Consider the following 24,007-nt stretch of genomic DNA (forward strand, 5'->3'; position numbering starts at 1 on the left):
TCCGTTCAAGCATCCAAATCTAATTTCTCTGCGTCTGACTGCTTGGAGATTGAACGCTTAATTCTATCAAAGCGTGGTTTCTCTGAGTTGGTTATAAATACTCTGATTCAGGCTAGAAAGCCTGTCACCAGGAAAATCTACCATAAGATATGGCGAAAATATCTTTGTTGGTGTGAATCCAAAGGTTACTCATGGAGTAAGATTAGGATTCCTCGGATATTGTCCTTTCTCCAAGAAGGATTGGAGAAAGGATTGTCAGCTAGTTCTTTAAAAGGACAGATATCTGCTTTGTCTATCCTTTTACACAAACGTCTGGCAGAAGTACCAGACGTTCAAGCGTTTACTCAGGCTTTAGTCAGAATCAAGCCTGTTTATAGACCTGTGGCTTCGCCTTGGAGTCTAAATTTAGCTCTTTCAGTTCTTCAGGGGGTTCTGTTTGAACTCTTACATTCCATAGATATTAAGCTTTTATCATGGAAAGTTTTGTTTTTGGTAGCTATCTCTTCGGCTCGCAGAGTTTCAGATTTATCTGCCTTACAGTGTGATTCACCTTATCTGATTTTCCATGCAGATAAGGTAGTTTTGCGTACCAAACCTGGTTTTCTTCCTAAGGTTGTGTCTAATAGGAATATTAACCAGGAAATTGTTGTTCCTTCTCTGTGTCCTAATCCTTCTTCGAAGAAGGAACGTCCGTTACACAATCTTGATGTGGTTCATGCCTTAAAGTTCTATTTACATGCAACTAAGGATTTCAGACAAACATCTTCTCTGTTTGTTATCTATTCTGGTAAGAGGAGGGGTCAGAAAGCGACTGCTACCTCTCTTTCCTTTTGGCTGAAAAGCATCATCCGTTTGGCCTATGAGACTGCTGGCCAGCAGCCTCCTGAAAGAATTACTGCTCATTCTACCAGAGCAGTGGCTTCCACATGGGCTTTTTAACATGAGGCTTCTGTTGAACAGATTTGTAAGGCAGCGACTTGGTCTTCGCTGCATACTTTTTGCAAATTTTACAAATTCGATACTTTTGCTTCTTCGGAGGCTATTTTTGGGAGAAAGGTTTTGCAAGCAGTGGTGCCTTCCGTTTAAGGTACCTGTCTTGTTCCCTCCCTTCATCCGTGTCCTAAAGCTTTGGTATTGGTATCCCACAAGTAAAGGATGAATCCGTGGACTGGATACACCTTACAAGAGAAAACAGAATTTATGCTTACCTGATAAATTACTTTCTCTTGTGGTGTATCCAGTCCACGGCCCGCCCTTGCTATTAAGTCAGGTAGATTTTTTGTTTAAACTACAGTCACCACTGCACCCTATGGTTTCTCCTTTTTCTTCCTAACCTCCAGTCGAATGACTGGGGGGTGGAGCTAGAGGGGGAGCTATATGGACAGCTCTGCGGTGTGCTCTCTTTGCCACTTCCTGTTAGGAAGGAGAATATCCCACAAGTAAAGGATGAATCCGTGGACTGGATACACCACAAGAGAAAGTAATTTATCAGGTAAGCATAAATTCTGTTTTTCATGCACCCACATAGCCCGCAGGCTATTAGCAGGTACATATTGTATAGTACATTATAGCCAGAGGACAATTTACTATACAGACACTACCACATTTCCCTAGACTTAATAAATTTAAGTCTAGTAATACTATATGAGGGCATTAAAGATTCTCTAAGATTTTTTTTTATTTGCATCTGATAAACAAATATGTGTTTATTGGAAATTATATATTTTATAATATATTTTAGGGTGTGCTAATATAGATTTTAGTGTGTTGCACTTTCACAAGAATAGATGTGTCTCCGAAAAGAGGTGAACGGCACGAGCGGCCCCCTTCTTCCACATTTAGATGCTACCGAAGCATCCAGATTATGATATTATTTATTTAAACTGTTTTATTTTGTTTGCCTTTAGTGGTACTGAAGCGCGCTCTTTTAGCATGCGCAGGCTCTTGCCATATTGAACTTTTTTCCCACAAGCTACCGACTCACATGCCTGACTTTTGTCAGCAATCTCTATGTACTTTTGCTATGCACTACATTTTCAGTGTGGAGGAGGTTAAATTATTCTTTTGTTTCCTAGAGCCAAGAGAATTAATATAAATATTATTTTTTATTTAATTTTTCACTGAGAAAGTCTCTATTCTGTTAACGATTTGTCTCATTCGATTCTATGGGTTTTTTTTTGGTTTAAATCTCTGATTCTGTATTACATAGATTTTCTATAACCAAAGCAGCTATTTCAAATGACAAAGGTAAATGAGCTATTTGTAAACAATTTAATACTCTCCAGCAGGTGAAATGGTTCATTAGAAACACATTAAGGAGAAGGAAATAAAATCACAGTATGTTATCTCTTTAAGGGCAGATATATATTGCAATAATCAAACAATCATTCTGTAGAACGTTGTATTGTTAGAGTTGAGCATCCTAGAGTATCCAGTCTAGTCTGTTACTTTACAATGTGCAATTTTGTACTTTTTTTTTTTTTTTTTGCCTCTGCAAGTTGTTTTAATCTATATCCTCCACAGAATACTTAAAGGGGCAAATACAGTTTAATACAAGTTAATTTATTTCATGTCTTAGCAAAAGTGCTTTTAGTAAATTTAATGACTGTTTCAGTGACAGCTTTTGTTGTGCGGTGGCAAGTACTCAACAGTTACGAAAATTGAGTCAAATATATGCAAACAGAGAGGACACTTCCTTGAATAAGAGTTCATATGCATATGAATATATACAATGAAACTATCACTGTCATGGAGGGGGGAAAAGCTATCACTGTCATAACTTTTACTAGAAGAACTTTTGCTTCTACTTAGACACTTATGCCCCTTTAATCATGTGTTTCTTCAATTCTGTCACTATGACAACTGTCCACTAGTCCATTTGTCCTGGACAAATAAGAAATCTTTAATATTCACCCCTACTAATTATTGAGTTCAGGTGTTTCAGCCACACCAATTGCATGACTGCTGCCCTGTGTACAATGCCAGGTCCATGAAGACATTGTTTGATTAGTTTGGTGTGGACAGAGTCCTGACCTCAACCCCATTGTACACCTTTGGAATGAATTGGAACGCTGATTGGGAGTCAGGCCTTCAAGTCCAAAATTAGTGCCTGACTTCACAAATGCTCTTTTGGCTGAATTGGGTGCAAATTCGCTCAGGTGCACTCCAAAAATCTTGTGAAAAGAATTCCAAGAAGAGTGGTGACTGTTATACCAGCAAAGGGTAGGGGGCAATCCTGTGTCACTAACTGTCTTTTTCATATATCATCCTGGATGTCCTCTCATTACCTTAAGCTAAATCTCTCCTACACTGAGCTCCTTATTCTACCCCCTTCTTCCAAAACCTCTAACCCCCATTTTTTTTATACTGTTAATTTTTCTATCATTACCCCTACCCCATATGCCCGACGTCTTGGGGTCACACTTTCTTTCACTCCTCACATTCAGCCAAATCCTGCCGCTTCCACCTTAAAATCATCTCTAAAATGTAGACATTTCCTTACATAAGACACAACTAAGATTTTAATCCACTCTCATCCTTTCCCGTCTGAACTACTGCAACTCCATCCTCTCTGGTCTCCCTAGCGGCCGCCTTGCTCCTTTTTATTCAATAATGAATGCCTTTGCCAGGCTCATCTTCCTTACACGTCGTTCTTCATCTGCTGCACCTCTCAGCCAATCACTGGCTTCCTCTTGCCTACAGAATTAAACACAAAATTCTCACTCTGACATACAAAGCCCTCAACTGCACTGCTCCCCCTATATCTCGACCTTGTCTCAAAATACTCTCCCTCCCGTCCCCTTTGATCTTCTCACGACCTCTTACTCTCCTCCTCTCATGTTACCTCCTCACATACCTGTCTACAGGACTTATCCAGACTGGCTCCTATCTTGTGGAACTCTCTGCCTCGCTCCACAAGACTCTCCCCTAGTTTTGAAAGCTTCAAGCTCTCCCTAAAAACTCTACTGTTCATGGAAGCATACAACCTACGCTAACCTTTCTTTATACTAGTTCCTCTCCTCCTTTGCTATCCCCTTGAACCCCCTTAGCATGTAAGCCTATGAGCCCAGCTGTTTGCAGATCACCTTCATAAGAGATGACTATAACAGTAATGTAACCTTATATATATACCATGCCTATGTTTATAGCACTGCATAATCTGTTGGCACTCTACAAATAACTGATGATAATAATAATAATAATAATTTATGTCTATGATTTTAAAATAGAATTTTCAACAAGCTCATCTAAGTGCCATAGTACATGTCTAAAAATAAATGATAATAATAATAGTATAGGAGTCTGACCACACAACAGTGTAGTCTACTAGTGGCCATGAACCTTCATACACATCTCACCGACAGAATATACTAAAAGCTTTTCTTCTGCAAATCCTTTAGGGTTGTGTAGATGTTGGCGATTTGCCTTTAGTTCTTTGAGTGTTTGTGGCTCTGTTTTCTCTGGGTTACTCCCTTGTAGAATATCAGGCATAAAAAACCCCAAAAAATATTTCATGAATCAGAGCATACAATTTTAAAAAAATTTCAATTTACTTCTATTATCAAATTTTCTTGGTATCATTTGTTGAAAATCAGGGATGTAAGCTCGGAAGTGTTCACATGTCTGCAGCACTATATGACAGCAGTTTTGCAACAGTGTTATACATTAGCAAGAGGCCCAGATGGCAGCACTACTTCCTGTCATGTAGTACTTCAGGCATGTGCACGCTACCTACCTAGATATCTTTTCAACAAAGAACAACATGAGAATTAAGCAAATTTGATAATAGAAGTAAATTGAAAACAAAATTGTGTTCTCTATCTAAATAATAAAAGACAAATTGTGAGTTTCATGTCCTTCTAACCATTAAGTTTTTACCTTCTTCTAGTCATTGAAATTGTATTGGTTCTTTATTTTATGTTTAATCTAAATTATAAATATCTTCTCTGTGGATTTTTTGAGTCCCATAAGAAACTCTTCTATCATGCTACAAGCAAGCATTTCTGGATTAAAAAATGGATAGAGAATATTGTTGGTTAAAACCAAATGTTTAAAGGGATAGTAAACCCCCAAATTTTCTTTTATGATTCAGATAGAACATACAATTTTAAACAACTTTCCAATTTAATTCTATTATCAATTTTTCTTTATTCTCTTGTTATCCATTGCTGAAGGGACAGCATTGCACTACTGACAGGAAGCTGAAAATATCTATTTAGCCAATCACAAGAGACAAATGTGTGCAGGCACCAATTAGCAGCAGCTCCCACTATGTGTGTATTCATTTTTTAACAAGGGATACTAAAGGAACGAATCACATTTGAAAATAGAAGTGAATTTAAAAGTGTCTTAAAATGACCTGCTCTACCTGAATCATGAAAGTTTAATTTTGACTTTCATATCCCTTTAATTTATCTTTTAATGATAAAATTCTGAACGAGTCTGATATCAAGTTGCTAAAAATTCAGTTTTCGGAGGGGGGGGGAGATCGGCTTGTCATTTTAGGGCAACATTAGGGATGGTTGACATGCAAATCTTCTTAAAGAGACATGAAACTAATTTTTTTCTTTCGTGATTTAGAAATCATCAATTTACTTCTATAAGCTAATTTGCTTTATTCTCTTGATATCCTTTTGTTAAAAAGCATATCTAAATAGGCTCAGTAGCTGCTGATTGGTAGCTGCACATAGATGACTCATGTGATTGGCTCACCCATGTAGATTGCTATTTCTTCAACAAAGGATATCTGAAGAGTGAAGCAAATTAAATAATAGAAGTAAGTTGGAGGAGCCGTAGCAGGAACATGGCTGCACTGTAAAAGAGCTCTGTTGCCTTTCCCCTTCAATTGGCACATAAATGGTATAATTTTGCTCTGGCAATCATGAAAACGGCAAGTAAATGAACCGGAACACCTATAACATCTTTATTGGAATCTGCAATCAAATCCGAGCCAACAGATCCCTTTGAAAACCGGGACCAACAAACTTAGTACAGGCGCCATCTTGACAGCGCAACCTGAACCGGCTAAGCCACGCAACAACAAAGACACAGCACGGCAAGGTAGAGAATACAGTATTATATGATTACCCTGACAAACTGACAGTTCACGCTCCATACCACAATACAGGCGAGATAAAAGCAGCGCCGTGGTTACTTCTCCTCTGCCGCGCTCAGTCGCATCAAAGCACCCCAGCAGTCACACCGGGCCACGCTGCCATATAGCTGTATTCAGAACAGCCAAACAATAATATACGTATGCAAAGACTGCCCACCAGCTTACACTGGCAATACCACAATGTAAACTTCCGAATCTAGCAAGCAAATGTTACGTGGTAGCTAATGCTGTTACTGAACATAAACCCAGATAACAAACAAGGTGACAGCCCAGCTGCAGTATTTACAGCACATATTCCAAAAATAAGTTGCACTCTCCCTTTACATGGTGCAAAACGAGGTGAACTCTTAGCTCAAGTGGCCACCAAGCTCCATCACAGGGCACTCTGATCTGGCCAAAATCACTGGTTTCCTTGTTTTCCACAATACTAGCACATGGCAACAAGGAGATCCACTAGAACACATAAGGCACCACTACCTAATAAATCACCATCAGTCAGCTCCTATTTCAAATCTAAGCAAAAAATGTTACCTCATCAGCTGGAAAATCCTGACAATTCAAACAAAATGGAATCACAACTTACTACAAGCCTTGCTCATCTCCCACATGATCAACTCTCACAGATACAACAAAATATAGCTTCCCTACCCTCTAAGAGCGACATAGCTGATTTCAAAACATTTATCAAGAACGAGATCTCATCTCTACGAAAAGATATGTCTGACATGAACTCTAAACTTGAATACCTGGAGGAGGGACAAGAATACCTAGAGTCTCAAGTTAGCGACAATACCCAATGCCTAAACTGCCACGACTCCATTGTCCAATCGTTACAGCTAAAGGTCGACCTTGATAATCGCAGTCGCCACAGCAACCTGCGCATCCGAGGTATACCTGAGGATGTTACTCAGGAATCCTTAGTTGAGTACCTACTACAACTTTTCAGACAGATGGAACCTGCACTGGAGACCTCTGAAGCAACTCTAGAAAGGGCCCATCGTGCCCTAAGACCAAAACCTACACCGCCGAGCACGCCTAGGGACGTGATTCTGAAATTCACTCACTTTCACCAAAAAGAAGCAGTGTGGAAACAAGCCCGTAGCCAACGATCAATATCCTTTCAAGGCCATACCATCCAGGTCTATCAAGACCTTAGTCCAGCTACCATCGAAAGGAGACGAAACCTACGCTTTATTACAACCCTCCTGCAAGAACATAAAATAAAATATCGCTGGGGCTTCCCTTTTAGCCTTCTGGTGCATAAAGACGGCAAAACCATTGCTTATAAAGGTCCAGAAGACTTAGATGCTCTATCCAAAAATCTCAATATCAACTTCCCGGCACCTCCTCCTCATGCAGCAATGACCCGGGACATCACACAAGATGGCCCACCAAAGGCCCAAAGATCGACGTGGACCAAGGTACCCAGAAAAAATGCGAAAGACTCCATGCCTAAATGAGGTATATATAACTTACACACCACAAGAGTCGCCACAATGCAAGACCTGAAACATGTGAAAGTAAGGTTGTATATTCCCTTTTTATAACAGACACTGTGAACTCGCTAATGCACACTAATTTTGGTTCTTTGCCAAATGTCTGAGAAGATGCCTGAACTTACCTGACATTATTTTTAGGTAAAGAAGAAATGCCCATAGGGAATCACTATAACTACTTCTCTTACCATATCAATTTACCAAAGTTATACTGCTATGTTTATTTACACCTTTTAATAACAAAAGTTTACATCTTGAGTGTTTAGAATGTTTTTCTATTGTCTAATCACAATAAGCCATCTTGGTCGTCTACAGGTAGGCACATTCTAAGGGGGTATTTAATGTTTAATGTTGTTATGATGTACTACATGCTAGTATCAATGTACTGTATTGTATTGTTTACCTGTTATAGGCTGATCTACTTTACCATGTTAGGTCAACATGTCTTATTTACAAACTAAGTTAGTCAAGCTACCATAACTGGTATAAATTGTTAATTGCTGAGAAAAGTTAATCTAAGCCGATGAAGGGGAAACGCTTCCTCTACATCTTATTTCTCTTACCAATGTTTTTATCCACTCTTTCCTTATTACCTAATCCCCTTATCCTCTGCTGTACTAAATTACTCTTATTACTATCACCTGACAAACTACCTGGTCATACTGACTCCTACAAAAACACTGAATTAATATACTCCATAGACAACTACTTTAAGCTCACACTGCATTATCCTAATGGCTGAACACTCACATAGAAAACCACCCACCAATTTAATACGGATTCAATCTATAAACGCGAAGGGACTCAATATTCCCTCAAAAAGAACACAGGCCTTGAGAGACTTTAACAGATGCAGGTCAGACCTGCTGTTTCTCCAAGAAACACACTTCGGTAAAGGAAGAGAGCCCCTCACATTTACCCTCAAATTCGGCACCTGCTTTTACGCCTCCCATCCCAAATCTAAAAATCATGGAGTGGGAATACTGATAAAGAAAAATATCCCTTTTAAAGAACTTAAAATCCTCAGAGACAAAGCTGGTAGGTATATTATTCTAGTAGGCTTACTATATGGCCGCCCGGTCACGTTGGTATCTATATACACACCTAATACTAAGCAAGCCAAATTTATCAACAATATAACTAATCTCATTTTAGAACACCAAAAAGGTGTCTTAATAATTTGCGGAGATCTTAACATGCCACTTAACCCACCTTTGGATTGCTCCTCCTCTAATTCCTCAGTCCCTACTTCACAGATAGCTCGCACACTCACCTCACTGAAAAAATTAACAGCACAAGACATATGGAGGACCCACCATCCTAACAAAGAAGATTACACCTTCTATTCATACCCTCACTAGCAATACTCCAGAATTGATTACATTCTCACGGACGTCACAGGCCTGTCATTATTTACATCTACCCAAATTACTCCCATAACATGGTCGGACCATGCATCAGTATTAGGCACGTTTATATGGCCGTCTAAACCCATACAAGATTACATATGGAAATTGGACGAACAGCTCCTCTCCGATCCTATAATATCCCAACAAATCTCTAAGTCCATATTGGAATAGTTTACCCACAATACTATAGTTGACACGTCTCAGTTAAATATATGGGAAGCCCACAAATGCGTAATTCGGGGTGAGCTTATGGCCATTAAGGCCTCCATTAATAAACAAAAGCAAGCATTTCCATCAACACTACTCTCAGAAATTGAAAAAATAGAAACCCAACATAAACGCTGCCCGACCGACCACAACCTCCTACTTTCTATTCAAGCTGAAAAAGACAAACTAGCTTCCTACCTAAATAAGGAACATAAACGCCAAGCACTCCGCTTACAACAAGCGAACTATGAAGGCCGCAATAAATCAGGCAGATCCCTTGCTCGCTACCTAAGATTAAAACAGAAAAAAAACTATATCCTGCACATCAAGGACGATAACAATAAAACACACTTCTCAACCCAGGCTATTACAAATACCTTTAGGACATATTTTCAAAAACTATATAACTTGCGCTCCAACCCTGGCAATTCAGCAAGCCCACAAACAGCTCTATTAGATGATATAAATACATACTTATCATCTCTTAATTTGCCTCATCTTACAACTAATCAACAAGACCAACTAGAGGACCCTATAACCGCAGAAGAAATCAAACTAGCCATCAAAGATCTCCCATCTGGGAAATCACCAGGGCCAGACGGTTTTAGCAACCGATATTATAAGACATTCCAGGAAGAACTACTCCCCCACATTACTTAATTTTTCAATTACATTGATGAGTCTAAACAGTTTTCCCCTACATTGTTAGAAGCCCACATCATTCTCCTCCCCAAGCCTAACAAATCACTAGAGCATCCCTCTCACTTCCGCCCTATTTCATTAATAAATTCAGACGTAAAAATTTTCGCAAAGGTATTGGCTAATAGAATGAATCTGGTACTACCAGACCTGATTCATCAGGATCAAGTGGGATTTGTCCCCAGGCGCGAGGCGAAGGACAACACGGTCAGGGCCCTCAACTTAATTCAATATATGCAAGATAAGGAGATCCCAGGGATCCTTCTGTCAATAGATGCCGAAAAGGCCTTTGACCGTGTTGGCTGGGATTTCCTCAAAGCCACTTTAACTAAACTGGGTCTAGGACCTAAAATTATTAACAGAATATTTGCCTTATATTCCCACCCCAATGCAAAATTACTTATCAATGGCACACTATCCAATACATTCAACATAACCAACGGAACAAGGCAGGGCTGCCCCCTTTCTCCCCTATTGTTCGCCCGCTTCATAGAAACTTTGGCCACAAAAATCAGACAAAACCCCTTGATTAGCGGAATACAAGTAGGGACACAAACATACGTAATGTCTCTGTTTGCCAACGATATTTTATTCACGTTAACAAATCCCGACTTCTCAATAACCCCCCTCTTACAGGAATTTCAAACCTTCCAGTCACTATCCAACTTTTCTATAAATGTCTCAAAATCCGAAGCCTTAAATATTAACTTAACCAGCACAGCTCTAGCAAATATTAAAACTCTAATGCCATTTACGTGGCGAACCCACTCCCTACACTACTTAGGAATACAACTAACCACCTCTATCGAAAAAAACTATATACAAAACTATATACCAATACAAAAAGCAATTATCAGGGATCTATCATCTTGGCTCTCTAAGAAGCTCTCCTGGCTGGGCAAAATAAATGTTCTTAAAATTAATATATTCCCAAGACTACTATACATATTACAGGCCCTACCAATCCCGATCCCTAAAAACTACATTCCCACTTTACAGAAAGCTTTTAGCGACTTTGTTTGGCGTCGCCGTCCCCCCAGGATAAATAAAAACATTATGCAAACTCCAAGGAGGACTAGGCATACCTAACATATCAAAGTATCGACAAGCCATATTCTTACAAAAGATAGTTGACTGGTGCATACAATACAAACATAAAAGATGGGTTCAATTAGAACATTCCCAATCAAATACTTCACACTTAGGAAAACAGTGCTGGAATCTCGACAAACCGACCACTAAGCTTAATTATAAATCACACCTGATTGCAGAAACATATAAAATATGGGAAATCACAATAGCTACACACCCCTATATATCATCCAAGCCCTCTCCACTAACCTCAATCATAGATAATGGCCAATTCATACTAGGAACACCCCGGGATCATACTATAGGGATATCCCCATTCACTATATCATATCAAATGAAAAATTATTATCGCAAGCGGACTTGATTAACAAGGGATATTCTCTTTTCCAAAATTGGTTCCAATATGCCCGCGTCCATCACTTCGTAACAACACATGAACACTCTAGAAACATGGTCCGACCACTAACCAACTTTGAGCAACTCTGTATAAGGACTCCTCCAATATCACATACTCTTGCATTAATTTATAGAATACTAACACAAAACTCTCCTGGCCAAACCCCTCCCTTCCTTGAAAAGTGGGAAGACGAACTAGGTATAACAATCCTACCCCAAACCAGTACATTAATTTTCCAAAATATCACAAAAACTTCAATCTCACTCTCCATACAGGAGATCAACTTAAAAATCTTACACAGATGGTATCTTTCCCCAACTAAATTACACCGATTATACCGCAACACATCCAAGCAATGTTGGAGATGCGGACATGGCTGTGGTAACCTGGCTCACATGTGGTGGTGGTGCAATGCGGTCCAAAACTACTGGAGAGACATAATTGGAGAAATAGAAAAAGTTCTAGATACCCAATTCCCTTTAGACCCCACAATCTGGTTACTAAGTAGACCTCCTAACATTAAACAGAAACACTGCCTCAAACTTTTTTACATCATGACTAATAGTGCTAGATACCTATTAGCTAGAAATTGGAGAAGCAAAGAGGTCCCCTCCACATTGCTATGGACTAAGAGAGTCTCAGAATTCCTTGACCTAGAAGAATTTTACTTTGTTAAATATGCCAAAATGGAGGTATACGCTGAAATGACAGCACTATGGGAACATTACCTTAAATTGTAACACCCTACACTAAACACGCTTAAACAAAATGAACCATAACATTATCGCCTATTTGCACCCTAAAAGCATACACAAGGTGGGAAATACAAATACATCGCCAAATTCATGAAACCCTAGTTGTCTAAACAGAAGCCTAAACGAGTCAACCTGTCTTAAACTAAAGTAAAAGTAGTTGACAACTACCTACCAAGTACAGCAATACCACCTCCCCATTCTTCTCCCCATTCCTCTCTTCCTATCACTTTCCTTAACCCTTTCCTTAAAGTTTCCCTAAATTGTTTACACTACTCTCTATAAAACTGAGGTTTACTAGATGAGATCCAGGAGTGGTCTCTTATACTCTGAAGGAGCCTAATATCGTTCTATGGAGATTAAGGGATCCAAAAGAGGCCCCTTGCGATCACTAGAAGGCTCGAAGACTGTAAGGCACGTTAAACTCTGTTAAGATTGTATTCTGATACTGTTATGTTTATATTTTATTTTGATCTCAAGAATTTTGTAAGCCTTTTTTCAAACCTCAATAAAAAAAAAAAAATAAAAAAAAAAATAATAGAAGTTGGAATGTTTAAAATTGTGTTCTCCATCTTTAATGAAAATGTAATCACTGGAAAACGTACTTATATTCAAAGTGTTCGGCTAAACACACAGTGTTCTATTATTAAATAGCTAACTCCATTTCCAATGGCTTGAAAGTCACCTTTCAGCTTTAGGGCTTCATTGAAGCAGTTTGTTCAAGTCAATTGTTTAAAAAAATACCTAGGAAAGGTCCTTTTTATGATCATATACACCTAGATTTAGAGTTTTGCGTTAGAAGGGGTGCGTTAGCTACGCGTGTTTTTTTTCCCCCCGCACCTTTTAAGCAACGCTGGTATTTAGAGTTCTCTGAAGGGCTGTGTTAGGCTCCAAAAAGGGAGCGTACAGGCATATTTACCGCCACTGCAACTCTAAATACCAGCGCTGTTTACGGACGCAGCCAGCTTAAAAAATGTCCTTTGAGCTGAAAAAAAACTAACACCTGCAAAAAAGCAGCGTTCAGCTCCTAACGCAGCCCCATTGTTTCCTATGGGGAAACACTTCCTAAGTCTGCACCTAACATGAACCCCGAGTCTAAACACCCCTAACCTTACACTTATTAACCCCTATTCTGCCGCCCCCGCTATTGCTGATACCTGCATATTATTATTAACCCCTAATCTGCCGCTCCGTACACCGCCGCAACCTACATTATCCCTATGTACCCCTAATCTGCTGCCCCTAACACCGCCGACCCCTATATTATATTTATTACCCCCTAATCTGCCCCCCACCAACGTCGCCGCTACCTACCTACACTTATTAACCCCTAATCTGCCGACCGGACCTCGCCACCACTATAATACATTTATTAACCCCTAAACCGCCTCACTCCCGCCTCAAAAACCCTATAATAAATAGTATTAACCCCTAATCTGCCCTCCCTAACATCGCCGACACCTAACTTCAAGTATTAACCACTAATCTGCCGACTGGACCTCGCCGCTACTCTAATAAATGTATTAACCCCTAAAGCCAAGTCTAACCCTAACACCCCCCTAAGTTAAATATAATTTTTATCTAACGAAATAAAATAAATCTTATTAAATAAATTAATCCTATTTAAAGCTAAATACTTACCTGTAAAATAAATCCTAATATAGCTACAATATAAATAATAATTATATTGTAGCTATTTTAGGATTTATATTTATTTTACAGGCAACTTTATATTTATTTTAACTAGGTACAATAGCTATTAAATAGTTAATAACTATTTAATAGCTACCTAGATAAAATAATTACAAAATTACCTGTAAAATAAATCCTAACCTAAGTTACAATTAAACCTAACACTACACTATCAATAAATTAATTAACTAAACTATCTACAATTATCTACAATTAAATCAACTAAACTAAATTACAAAAAAAAAAACAACACTAAATTACAGGTTCAGATTGAGCTTGCATTCTATTGGCTGTTCCGATCAGCCAATAGAATGCGAGCTCAATCTGATTGGCTGATTGGTTCAGCCATTCGGATTGAACTTGAATCTTATTGGCTGATTCAATCAGCCAATCAGATTTTTCCTACCTTAATTCTGATTGGCTGATAGAATCCTATCAGCCAATCGGAATTCGAGGGACGCCATCTTGGATGACATCACTTAAAGGAACCTTCATTCGTCGGGAGTCGCCGGAAGAAGAGGATGGATCCGCGTCGGCTGCTTCAAGATGGTCCCGCGCCGGATGGATGAACATGTCTACCGGTCCGGATGTCCTCTTCTTGCCGGATAGGATGAAGACTTCGGACCCTCTTCTGGACCTCTTCTTGCCGGATAGGATGAAGACTTCGGACCCTCTTCTGGACGGATCGGTGATACCCGGCGTGGTGAAGATAAGGTAGGAAGATCTTCAGTGGCTTAGTGTTAGGTTTTTTAAGGGGTGTTTGGGTTAGATTAGGGGTGTGTTGGGGGGTATTGTATGTTTATTTAAATGCAAAAGAGATGTTTTCTTTGGGGCATGCGCCGCAAAAGGCGCTTTTAAGGGCTGGTAAGGTAAAAGAGCTGTTAACTTTTTATTTTAGAGTAGGGTAGGGCATTTTTTTATTTTGGGGGGCTTTGTTATTTTTTTAGGGGGCTTAGAGTAGGTGTAATTAGTTTAAAATTCTTGTAATCTTTTTTTTTTTTTTTTGTAATTTAAGGGACAGTCTAGGCCAAAATAAACTTTCATGATTCAGATAGGGCATGTAATTTTAAACAATTTTCCAAATTACTTTTATCACCAATTTTGCTTTGTTCTCTTGGTATTCTTAGTTGAAAGCTTAACCTATTAGGTTCATATGCTAATTTCTTAGACCTTGAAGCCCACCTCTTTTCAGATTGCATTTTAACAGTTTTTCACCACTAGAGGGTGTTAGTTCACGTATTTCATATAGATAACACTGTGCTTGTGCACGTGAAGTTATCTGGGAGCAGGCACTGATTGGCTAGATGGCAAGTCTGTCAAAAGAACTGAAAAAAGGGGAAGTTTGCAGAGGCTTAGATACAAGATAATCACAGAGGTTAAAAGTATATTATTATAACTGTGTTGGTTATGCAAAACTGAGAAATGGGTAATAAAGGGATTATCTATCTTTTAAAACAATAAAAATTCTGGTGTAGACTGTCCCTTTAGTGTTTGTTTTTTTTTGTAATTTAGTTTAGTTGATTTAATTGTAGATAATTGTAGATAGTTTAGTTAATTAATTTATTGATAGTGTAGTGTTAGGTTTAATTGTAACTTAGGTTAGGATTTATTTTACAGGTAATTTTGTAATTATTTTAACTAGGTAGCTATTAAATAGTTATTAACTATTTAATAGCTATTGTACCTAGTTAAAATAAATACAAAGTTGCCTGTAAAATAAATATAAATCCTAAAATAGCTACAATATAATTATTATTTATATTGTAGCTATATTAGGGTTTATTTTACAGGTAAGTATTTAGCTTTAAATAGGATTAATTTATTTAATAAGATTTATTTTATTTTGTTAGATAAAAATTATATTTAACTTAGGGGGGTGTTAGTGTTAGGGTTAGACTTAGCTTTAGGGGTTAATACATTTATTAGAGTAGCGGCGAGGTCCGGTCGGCAGATTAGGGGTTAATACTTGAAGTTAGGTGTCGGCGATGTTAGGGAGGGCAGATTAGGGGTTAATACTATTTATTATAGGGTTTTTGAGGCGGGAGTGAGGCGGTTTAGGGGTTAATACATTTATTATAGTGGCGGCGAGGTCCGGTCAGCAGATTAGGGGTTAATAAGTGTAGGTAGGTAGCAGCGACATTGGGGGGGCAGATTAGGGGGTAATAAATATAATATAGGGGTCGGCGATGTTAGGGGCATCAGATTAGGGGTACATAGGGATAATGTAGGTTGCGGCGGTGTGCGGTCGGCAGATTATTTCCGAAAAATAAATAAGAGCTCAGATCAAATCTGTATTTCAAACTAGTAAAGGCCTCTTGATTGAAGAAGGAATGAAATAATATTCCCCAGTACGCCCCTAATTTTTAAGTCGCAAAAATTAATTTAATTGAGTTTTCAATTTCCATCCATTCTAGCTACAGATCCAGGAGTAGCTCACAAGTTTGTCAAGATAAAGCCAGTTCTTGAAATTCATTCTTTTTTGCAAAGTCTGAAAAAGAAGATAATTCTCTTCTACAAACTACATGAGAGCTCTAAAATACAGTTTCAATACTACATTAGAAGATTGCTATATCAGCCCTTTATTCAGGATTGAGCTAAAATGAAGCAACTAATTCTGTATTCGATGTGTAGTACTATAAATTCCTATATACGCTACCAGACCATTTTATTCATGAAACTATAAAGGAGCAGTACAAAATGTGAAGCAGACACTTCCCTCATTCTTATTATTATTTGTCGGGGAGAAACTAATATGCATATTGTCAAGTCAGCCTAATTCAACCCATGGATCTGATAAATAGGGAATGTGCCAGAGCTTAGGAACAGACCTCCTTTCTGTCCTGCGCTTTGGCTGTACCGGACAACATAGGAAATTTATCGTCTAGACCTCTAAGGTCTATGCGTCAGTTTATTTCTACCGTTCTATGTGGATGAGAAGCTACAAACATTGGAGTCAATTCCAATGTCATTGATCATTTTTATTGTCTATTTTATATTCCTTTTTCAACATCAAAGCAATCAGAAACCAATAACTAACACCATTTGTGTATTGAAAAAATACTGGATCGGATATCAAATTTCACCCAAAGGATGCATGGGCATCAATCCTCCCGACCCCAAGTTATAAACTAATTATCAACAGCAAAATTGAATTCAATAAAATGGTGCAAGGCAATTTTCTGGTATAATTCTATTATCTTGTGCATGCGCAATACACTCTGAAATGTCCAGAGGTGTATATATGAATATGTGGCCTCGATTCATTAAACCTATATTCATCGCTATTGTCCATCTTTAGTGGGTAGGATTACATCGTTTAATCCCATTCTACATCTGCTTTGAAGTGGAGATATGATGGCTTTGACTTCAAAATTAAGTAACATTGCATTGACCTGTTAAACATCCTTATTTATTTAACACAATTCTCATTTTTTACATTTGTTGTCATGTAACGTTTAGTGAAAAATATATTTTTCAATATACTTTCTTTTGCTTTCTACATAACCTTTTTGTTGCTACTGACTTTATTCAAGTGTTAAAACAAACAAATGAATTGCCTTATTGAAGCATGCTTACAAAGATCTCAATATATCTACACATACGCAATCTCTAGTGATATTTACAGCTAAACAACTGCTATATAGTAATTATTCTTTAATAAATAAAATAATGTCATAGCGGGTATTTTAGGCTTTCTTGCTAGAACTGGGAAAGAAAGGTACATTTATTTGCAGTTGTTGACATCAGATTACAGTGTTTGCACTTTTAACTTTTAGATGTTCCAAGTCATTCAGCCAGTGAGAACGCTCTACATCCAAGCAAATAACTGTGTTGAGGCCAAGGACTGGATAGATATCCTTACTAAAGTCAGCCAGTGTAACAAGAAGCGTCTTACAGTATATCATCCCTCAGCCTATCTAAACGGGCACTGGCTGTGCTGTAAAGCTACCTCAGAGAATGCCCCTGGCTGCTCACCGTGCACTGGGTGAGTGTGTTTTTTTTACTTCTATGATCTATCTAGTATCTGGGATGTGCAATATTTATGTCCGCATTTTGTTGTGATGGTGACAATCACATACAAATTCTGGTTACTTGCATCCCATATTTGCCACTGACTCACAGTCTGTAATTGCGTTTACAAACTGATGTATAATCTTTATTATTTTAAATTGACAATGAAATGGGGACAAAATAATGTTATGAATGAATGTGTTCCCTGATGTCTGAAATAATCTTACATTGGTTTATTGTATTTGCTGCTGTTAATTCTGTGATTTATCTATGATTTAATTATCTAAAATGTCAGTGTTTATGTATATCTGCCACTATACAAAATACAGGACTCCTACCTCTGACTAAAATTCTTGTTTTTCCTTAACTCTAGAGGCCTGCCGGCAAATATACAGCTTGTTATAGATGGCGATAGGGAGACAGAACGGATTTATTCTTTGTTTAACACATATATGTGTAAGATGGAAAAAATGCAAGGTAAGAGGAATTTTCTTTTCAGTTGTATACAGAAAGCAACATTTTCACCTATGCCACAACAACCTTTTACAAGTGAAACATGAAAAATTGTTTAAAATATGCGCATATTGTATGTGAATTTGTGCTTTTTCTTGTGTGTGTAGTAAAGCTCAGAAAAGTTTCCTTAAAACTGTGATTTTAAAATATCAGATTGTAAAAAAAAAACACACACACAGGTTTTATTCTTATTATTATTATTATTATTATTATTATTATTATTATTATTATTATTATTAATGATAAAGATATTTCAGATTATATATAGAGTGCTTATTTTGTCATCAACTCAGATTTTTCAAACATTTTCCATTTTATTTCTACATTATTGCCTTTTGTTTATATTATCACATTTTTACATCAGTCCCAAAAGGTAAAATACTATTAAATAATGTACATTGTATTGACTTACATATAGGAGTGTCCAGACTTTAACAATGTGGCATCTATTTTAAAATTTGTCATTGGGATCTATTTGCACAAGTGCTGAAAGTAAAGAGAATGTGGACTCTATCAAATAGAATACCTGTTTTTGTTTTCTTTAGGCATAGTTGTGGTTCAGTATATACTTATAAATAAATATATATATATATATATATATATATATATATATATATATATATATATATATATATACACACACAGTATAAAATATATAAATAGCAATCCACCTTTTGGGCACAGTTAGCATAAAATATATATCAATAGTTAAAAACAAGAGTTAATTCAATACAAGCATGTGCTGGTTTATTTGTGTACAGAAATCAGCTGATGGAAAGGCAGGAGACATAATTTAGGACCCCACAAAGAACCAAGTTAAGTAGATTAAAGTAATTGTACAATTTTGTGTTTAAAAAAAAAAAAGAAAATACACTTTGTTGTTGAGCATAATATTCTGCTATACTGCATTCTTAAAGGGACAAGAAACTCCAAACTTTTCTTTCATGATTTAAATAGAACATACAATTTTAAACAACTTTCCAATTTACTTCTCTTATCAAATTTGCTTAATTATCTTGTTATCCTTTGCTGATGGAACAGCATTGCATTACTGGCAGCTAGCTGAACACATCTAGTTAGCCAATCACTAAAGAAAAATGTGTGCAGGCACCAATCAGCAGCTAGCTCTCACTAGTGTAGTGTATTCTTTTTCAACAAGGGATATCAAGAGAATGAATCACATTTTAAAATAGAAGAGAATTTAAAAGTGTCTTAAAATTTCATGCAAGTTTCATTTTGACTTTCCTATCCCTTTAAGTAAATGTAATGAATATCTTCTGATCAGCTGAAGTAACTAAAGGGCCATTATACACTCATTTTTTCTTAGCATAAATGTTTTGTAGATGATCTATTTATAAAGCCCATAAAGTTTTTTTTTTGTTTTTTTTAAAATGTATAATTTTGCTTATTTTTAAAGAACATTAAAGCCCCAAAGTTTTATGTGAATACCGTCAGCTACCTTCTCCAGCTTGCTCCTGTTTGTGTAAAGGGTCTTTTCATATGTAAAAGAAGGGGGAGGGTCTTATTTCCCACTTGCAGTGGGCTTTCCAGCTGCCTTTTCAACAGAGCTAAACTGAGAGCTTCTAAATAAGTTTTTAAACCATTTTATACTGGATTTTTATATCAGTATCTGTGCATCTTATTCTTTATAGTAGTGTCTATTACATGCAGTTATATGAAAATGAGTGTATACTGTCCCTTAAGCTTACTTGTGTACATTTTATGATCTTGCAAGAGAAAGAAAACTGGTCTTTCTTATATAGCTATTTCTTAGAAGTGATGCAAACTAAAACCACTGGAAACTGACTCATATATGTAAATCCTGCACTGCCAGGTATTCATTACGTAGCTGGCCTTAATATGCAGGTATCCCAGAGTGTATATACAGTGGGCATTGCTGTAAGCACTATGCAGAGTGCACACTTAAAGGGAAGAAGTATGTCCTGATTGACAAAGAGTCCAGAATCTTATGCCTATAAATGTAAAGCTGTAACAACATATTTGTTTTTGTTTTTTTTAGATTTTTTAAAATGTATTACTATGAATATTTTAGGCCTTTACGAACTATTGTTTTGTTTGAGACCTTTATATACAAACAATGAGTAACGCCAATGGTTGACTAAACCTTAGCAAGTCCATAAGTTTAATTTAACGTCTTCTGTAGATACCCCATTAAACAGGATCATTTTTGTAGTGAACCTTGGCTAGTTAACATACAAACAATGAGTGATCTGAAGAAGAGATTTAATGATTATTTTATGTTACATTACTATCTTAGCGTAACCTATAACAATGTAATTTGTAGACTTTTGCTACCCTGAAAAATGAGAATTGTAACCCTGACCTTCTGACTGTTCTTGACTCCTCGCTTTAGAGGCCTGTGGTAGTAAGTCTGTGTACGATGGTCCAGAACAGGAGGAGTACTCCCGATTCATTATTGATGACCCGCGAGAAACTTACAAAACACTATGTCTGCTCATAGATGCTGTTAAAACGTTAGAAGAGGAGCATTCTCAGTACAAGAAAGATAAGTTCAAGAAGAGAAAGTATGGAAGCCAGTAAGTGATGACTGTATATTAAGTGCTAATATAAAACAATTCTTCTTCTTAGGAAAGCATTTTTCATTAGATATGGAATCTCTTGCTATAATCGTTTTCATAACTTTTCCATTCAACATTATAGAGCTGCAACAACTAATTGATATAATCGATAATAATCAATTATGAAAATAATTGTCAACAAATCTCTTAATCGATTAGTTGGTTTGCAATTAGTTGGTCTGTTCATGGCACCAGCTGCTTTACTACAATGAGCGCCTGCAGATGGTATTCTGTTTTATGGTTATGCTCTTAGCCTAAAGGACGTCTACAGACATTTACTTTTCACTTTTTCAGGACAATATAAGTTTACAGCTACTCCTGGCTTATGTCCAACCCAGAAGTAAAACAGGAGCAGTATTTGGATTGTTAATATTAAATCAAGTGATTTGGGACAATGCTTTGCATGATTTAGTACTGAGCTTGTTATACCTAGCCTGGATTAATGAGATTTGTTATTTGAATTGAGGTGCACTATTATATGTTTGCACAATTATTAGCTTACTATTGCTGATTATATGTACTGTATAGATAAATGTGTAAGGCTTTGTCAAGTTATTGATATTTAGTCCTTAGCCCTTTTGACTTTTATATTTATATATATATATATATATATATATATATATATATATATATATATATATATATACATACAGTGGGGCAAAAAGTATTTAGTCAGCCAACAATTGTGCAAGTTCTCCCACTTAAGAAGAAGGGAGAGGCCTGTAATTTTCATCATAGGTATACCTCAACTATGAGAGACAAAATGTGGAAACAAATCCAGACAATCACATTGTCTGATTTGGAAAGAATTTATTTGCAAATTATGGTGGAAAATAAGTATTTGGTCAATATCAAAAGTTCATCTCAATACTTTGTTATATATCCTTTGTTGGCAATGACAGAGGTCAAACGTTTTCTGTAAGTCTTCACAAGGTTGTCACACACTGTTGCTGGTATGTTGGCCCATTCCTGCATGCAGATCTCCTCTAGAGCAGTGATGTTTTGGGGCTGTCGCTGGGCAACACGGACTTTCAACTCCCTACAAAGGTTTTCTATGGGTTTGAGATCTGGAGACTGGCTAGGCCACTCCAGGACCTTGAAATGCTTCTTACGAAGCCACTCCTTCATTGCCCGGGCGGTGTGTTTGGGATCATTGTCATGCTGAAAGACCCAGCCACGTTTCATCTTCAATGCCCTTGCTGATGGAAGGAGGTTTGCGCTCAAAATCTCACTATACATGGCCCCATTCATTCTTTCATGTACACGGATCAGTCGTCCTGTTCCCTTTGCAGAGAAACAGCCCCAAAGCATGATGTTGCCACCCCCATGCTTCACAGTAGGTATTGTGTTCTTTGGTTGCAACTCAGCATTCTCTCTCCTCCAAACACGACAAGTTGTGTTTCTACCAAACAGTTCTACTTTGGTTTCATCTTACCATATGACATTCTCCCAATCCGCTTCTGAATCATCCAAATGCTCTCTAGCATACTTCAGACGGGCCCGGACATGTACTGGCTTAAGCAGGGGACACGTCTGGCACTGCAGGATCTGAGTCCCTGGCGGCGTAGTGTGTTACTGATGGTAGCCTTTGTTACGTTGGTCCCAGCTCTCTGCAGGTCATTCACTAGGTCCCCCCGTGTGGTTCTGGGATGTTTGCTCATGGTTCTTGTGATCATTTTGACCCCATAGGGTGAGATCTTGCGTGGAGCCCCAGATCGAGAGAGATTATCAATGATCTTGTATGTCTTCCATTTTCTAATTATTTCTCCCACAGTTGATTTCTTCACACCAAGCTGCTTGCCTATTGCAGATTCAGTCTTCCCAGCCTGGTGCAGGTCTACAATTTTGTTTCTGGTGTCCTTCGACAGCTCTTTGGTCTTCACCATAGTTGAGTTTGGACTGTTTGAGGTTGTGGACAGGTGTCTTTCTCTTGTTAAGTGTGTTCAGTCCACGGGTCATCCATTACTTATGGGATATATTCTCCTCCCCAACAGGAAGTTGCAAGAGGATCACCCAAGCAGAGCTGCTATATAGCTCCTCCCCTCATATGCCATACCCAGTCATTCTCTTGCAACCCTCAACAAAGAAGGAGGTCGCGGGAGGAGTTGGAGTTTTTACTTAATTATTCTTCAATCAAAAGTTTGTTATTTTAAATGGCACCGGAGTGTGCTGTTTTTTCTATCTCAGGCAGTATTTGGAAGAAGAAACTGCCTGCGTTTTTCTATGATCTTAGCAGGCGTAACTAAGATCCACTGGCTGTTCTCGACATTCTGAGGAGTGGGGTAACTTCAGAACATGGGAATATCATGCGGGGTCCACCGCAAATGAGGTATGTGCAGTACAATATTTTCTGGGAATGGAATTGACTAAGAAAATACTGCTGTTACCCGTATGATGTAAGTACAGCCTTAAATGCAGTAGTAGTGACTGGTATCAGGCTGATAAATGTATGCACAGTAGAGTTATTTTCTAGGGACTAGAATTTGACTGTGAAAATACTGTTAATACTGAAATAATGCTTAAGCCTTATCTGCAGTGGTAGCGACTGGTTTGCAGGCTTAGTAATAACTTTGCATGACATTTAAAGAAGTTTATTTTCAAAACGTTTACTGGCATGTTATTCGTTTTGTGAGGTACTTTGGTGATAAATCCTTTGGGCATGAATTTTTTTCCACATGGCTAACGTATATTTCTGCATAGAAACCGTTATATCAGGTCTCCCACTGAGCGGGAGGGGCCTCTTTTTAGCGCCTTGTTGCGCAGTTAAAATTCACAGTCTTCCTGCTTCTTCCTCCTTGATCCAGGACGTCTCTAGAGAGCTCAGGGGTCTTCAAAATTCGTTTTTTGAGGGAGGTAATCAGTCACAGCAGACCTTGTGACAGTGTGTTAGACTGTGATAAAAACGTTTAATATTAATTTGATATCCATTTTTGGGTACTGAGGGGTTAATCATCCGGTTGCTAATGGGTGCAATCCTCTGCTAATTAATACATTTAAAGAATTGTTGACTATAACTGAATTATT

At 37.7% G+C, this 24,007-nt stretch overlaps 1 protein-coding gene across 3 annotated transcripts in view; it reads left to right on the forward strand.

Moving 5' to 3' along the window:
- Positions 1-24,007, forward strand: part of RASA3 (RAS p21 protein activator 3) — a 580,390-nt gene that overhangs the window by 535,871 nt on the left and 20,512 nt on the right. For all 3 annotated transcript variants that reach the window (XM_053707675.1, XM_053707676.1, XM_053707677.1), the window contains 3 exons: positions 17,636-17,844; positions 18,244-18,347; positions 20,758-20,941. In XM_053707675.1, coding sequence (XP_053563650.1) covers positions 17,636-17,844; positions 18,244-18,347; positions 20,758-20,941 — 497 coding nt within the window. The remainder of the gene's footprint in view (positions 1-17,635; positions 17,845-18,243; positions 18,348-20,757; positions 20,942-24,007) is intronic.

The sequence above is a fragment of the Bombina bombina genome, chromosome 3 (genome assembly GCF_027579735.1).
Source record: "Bombina bombina isolate aBomBom1 chromosome 3, aBomBom1.pri, whole genome shotgun sequence".
In the NCBI taxonomy this organism is placed as follows: Eukaryota; Metazoa; Chordata; class Amphibia; order Anura; family Bombinatoridae; genus Bombina; species Bombina bombina.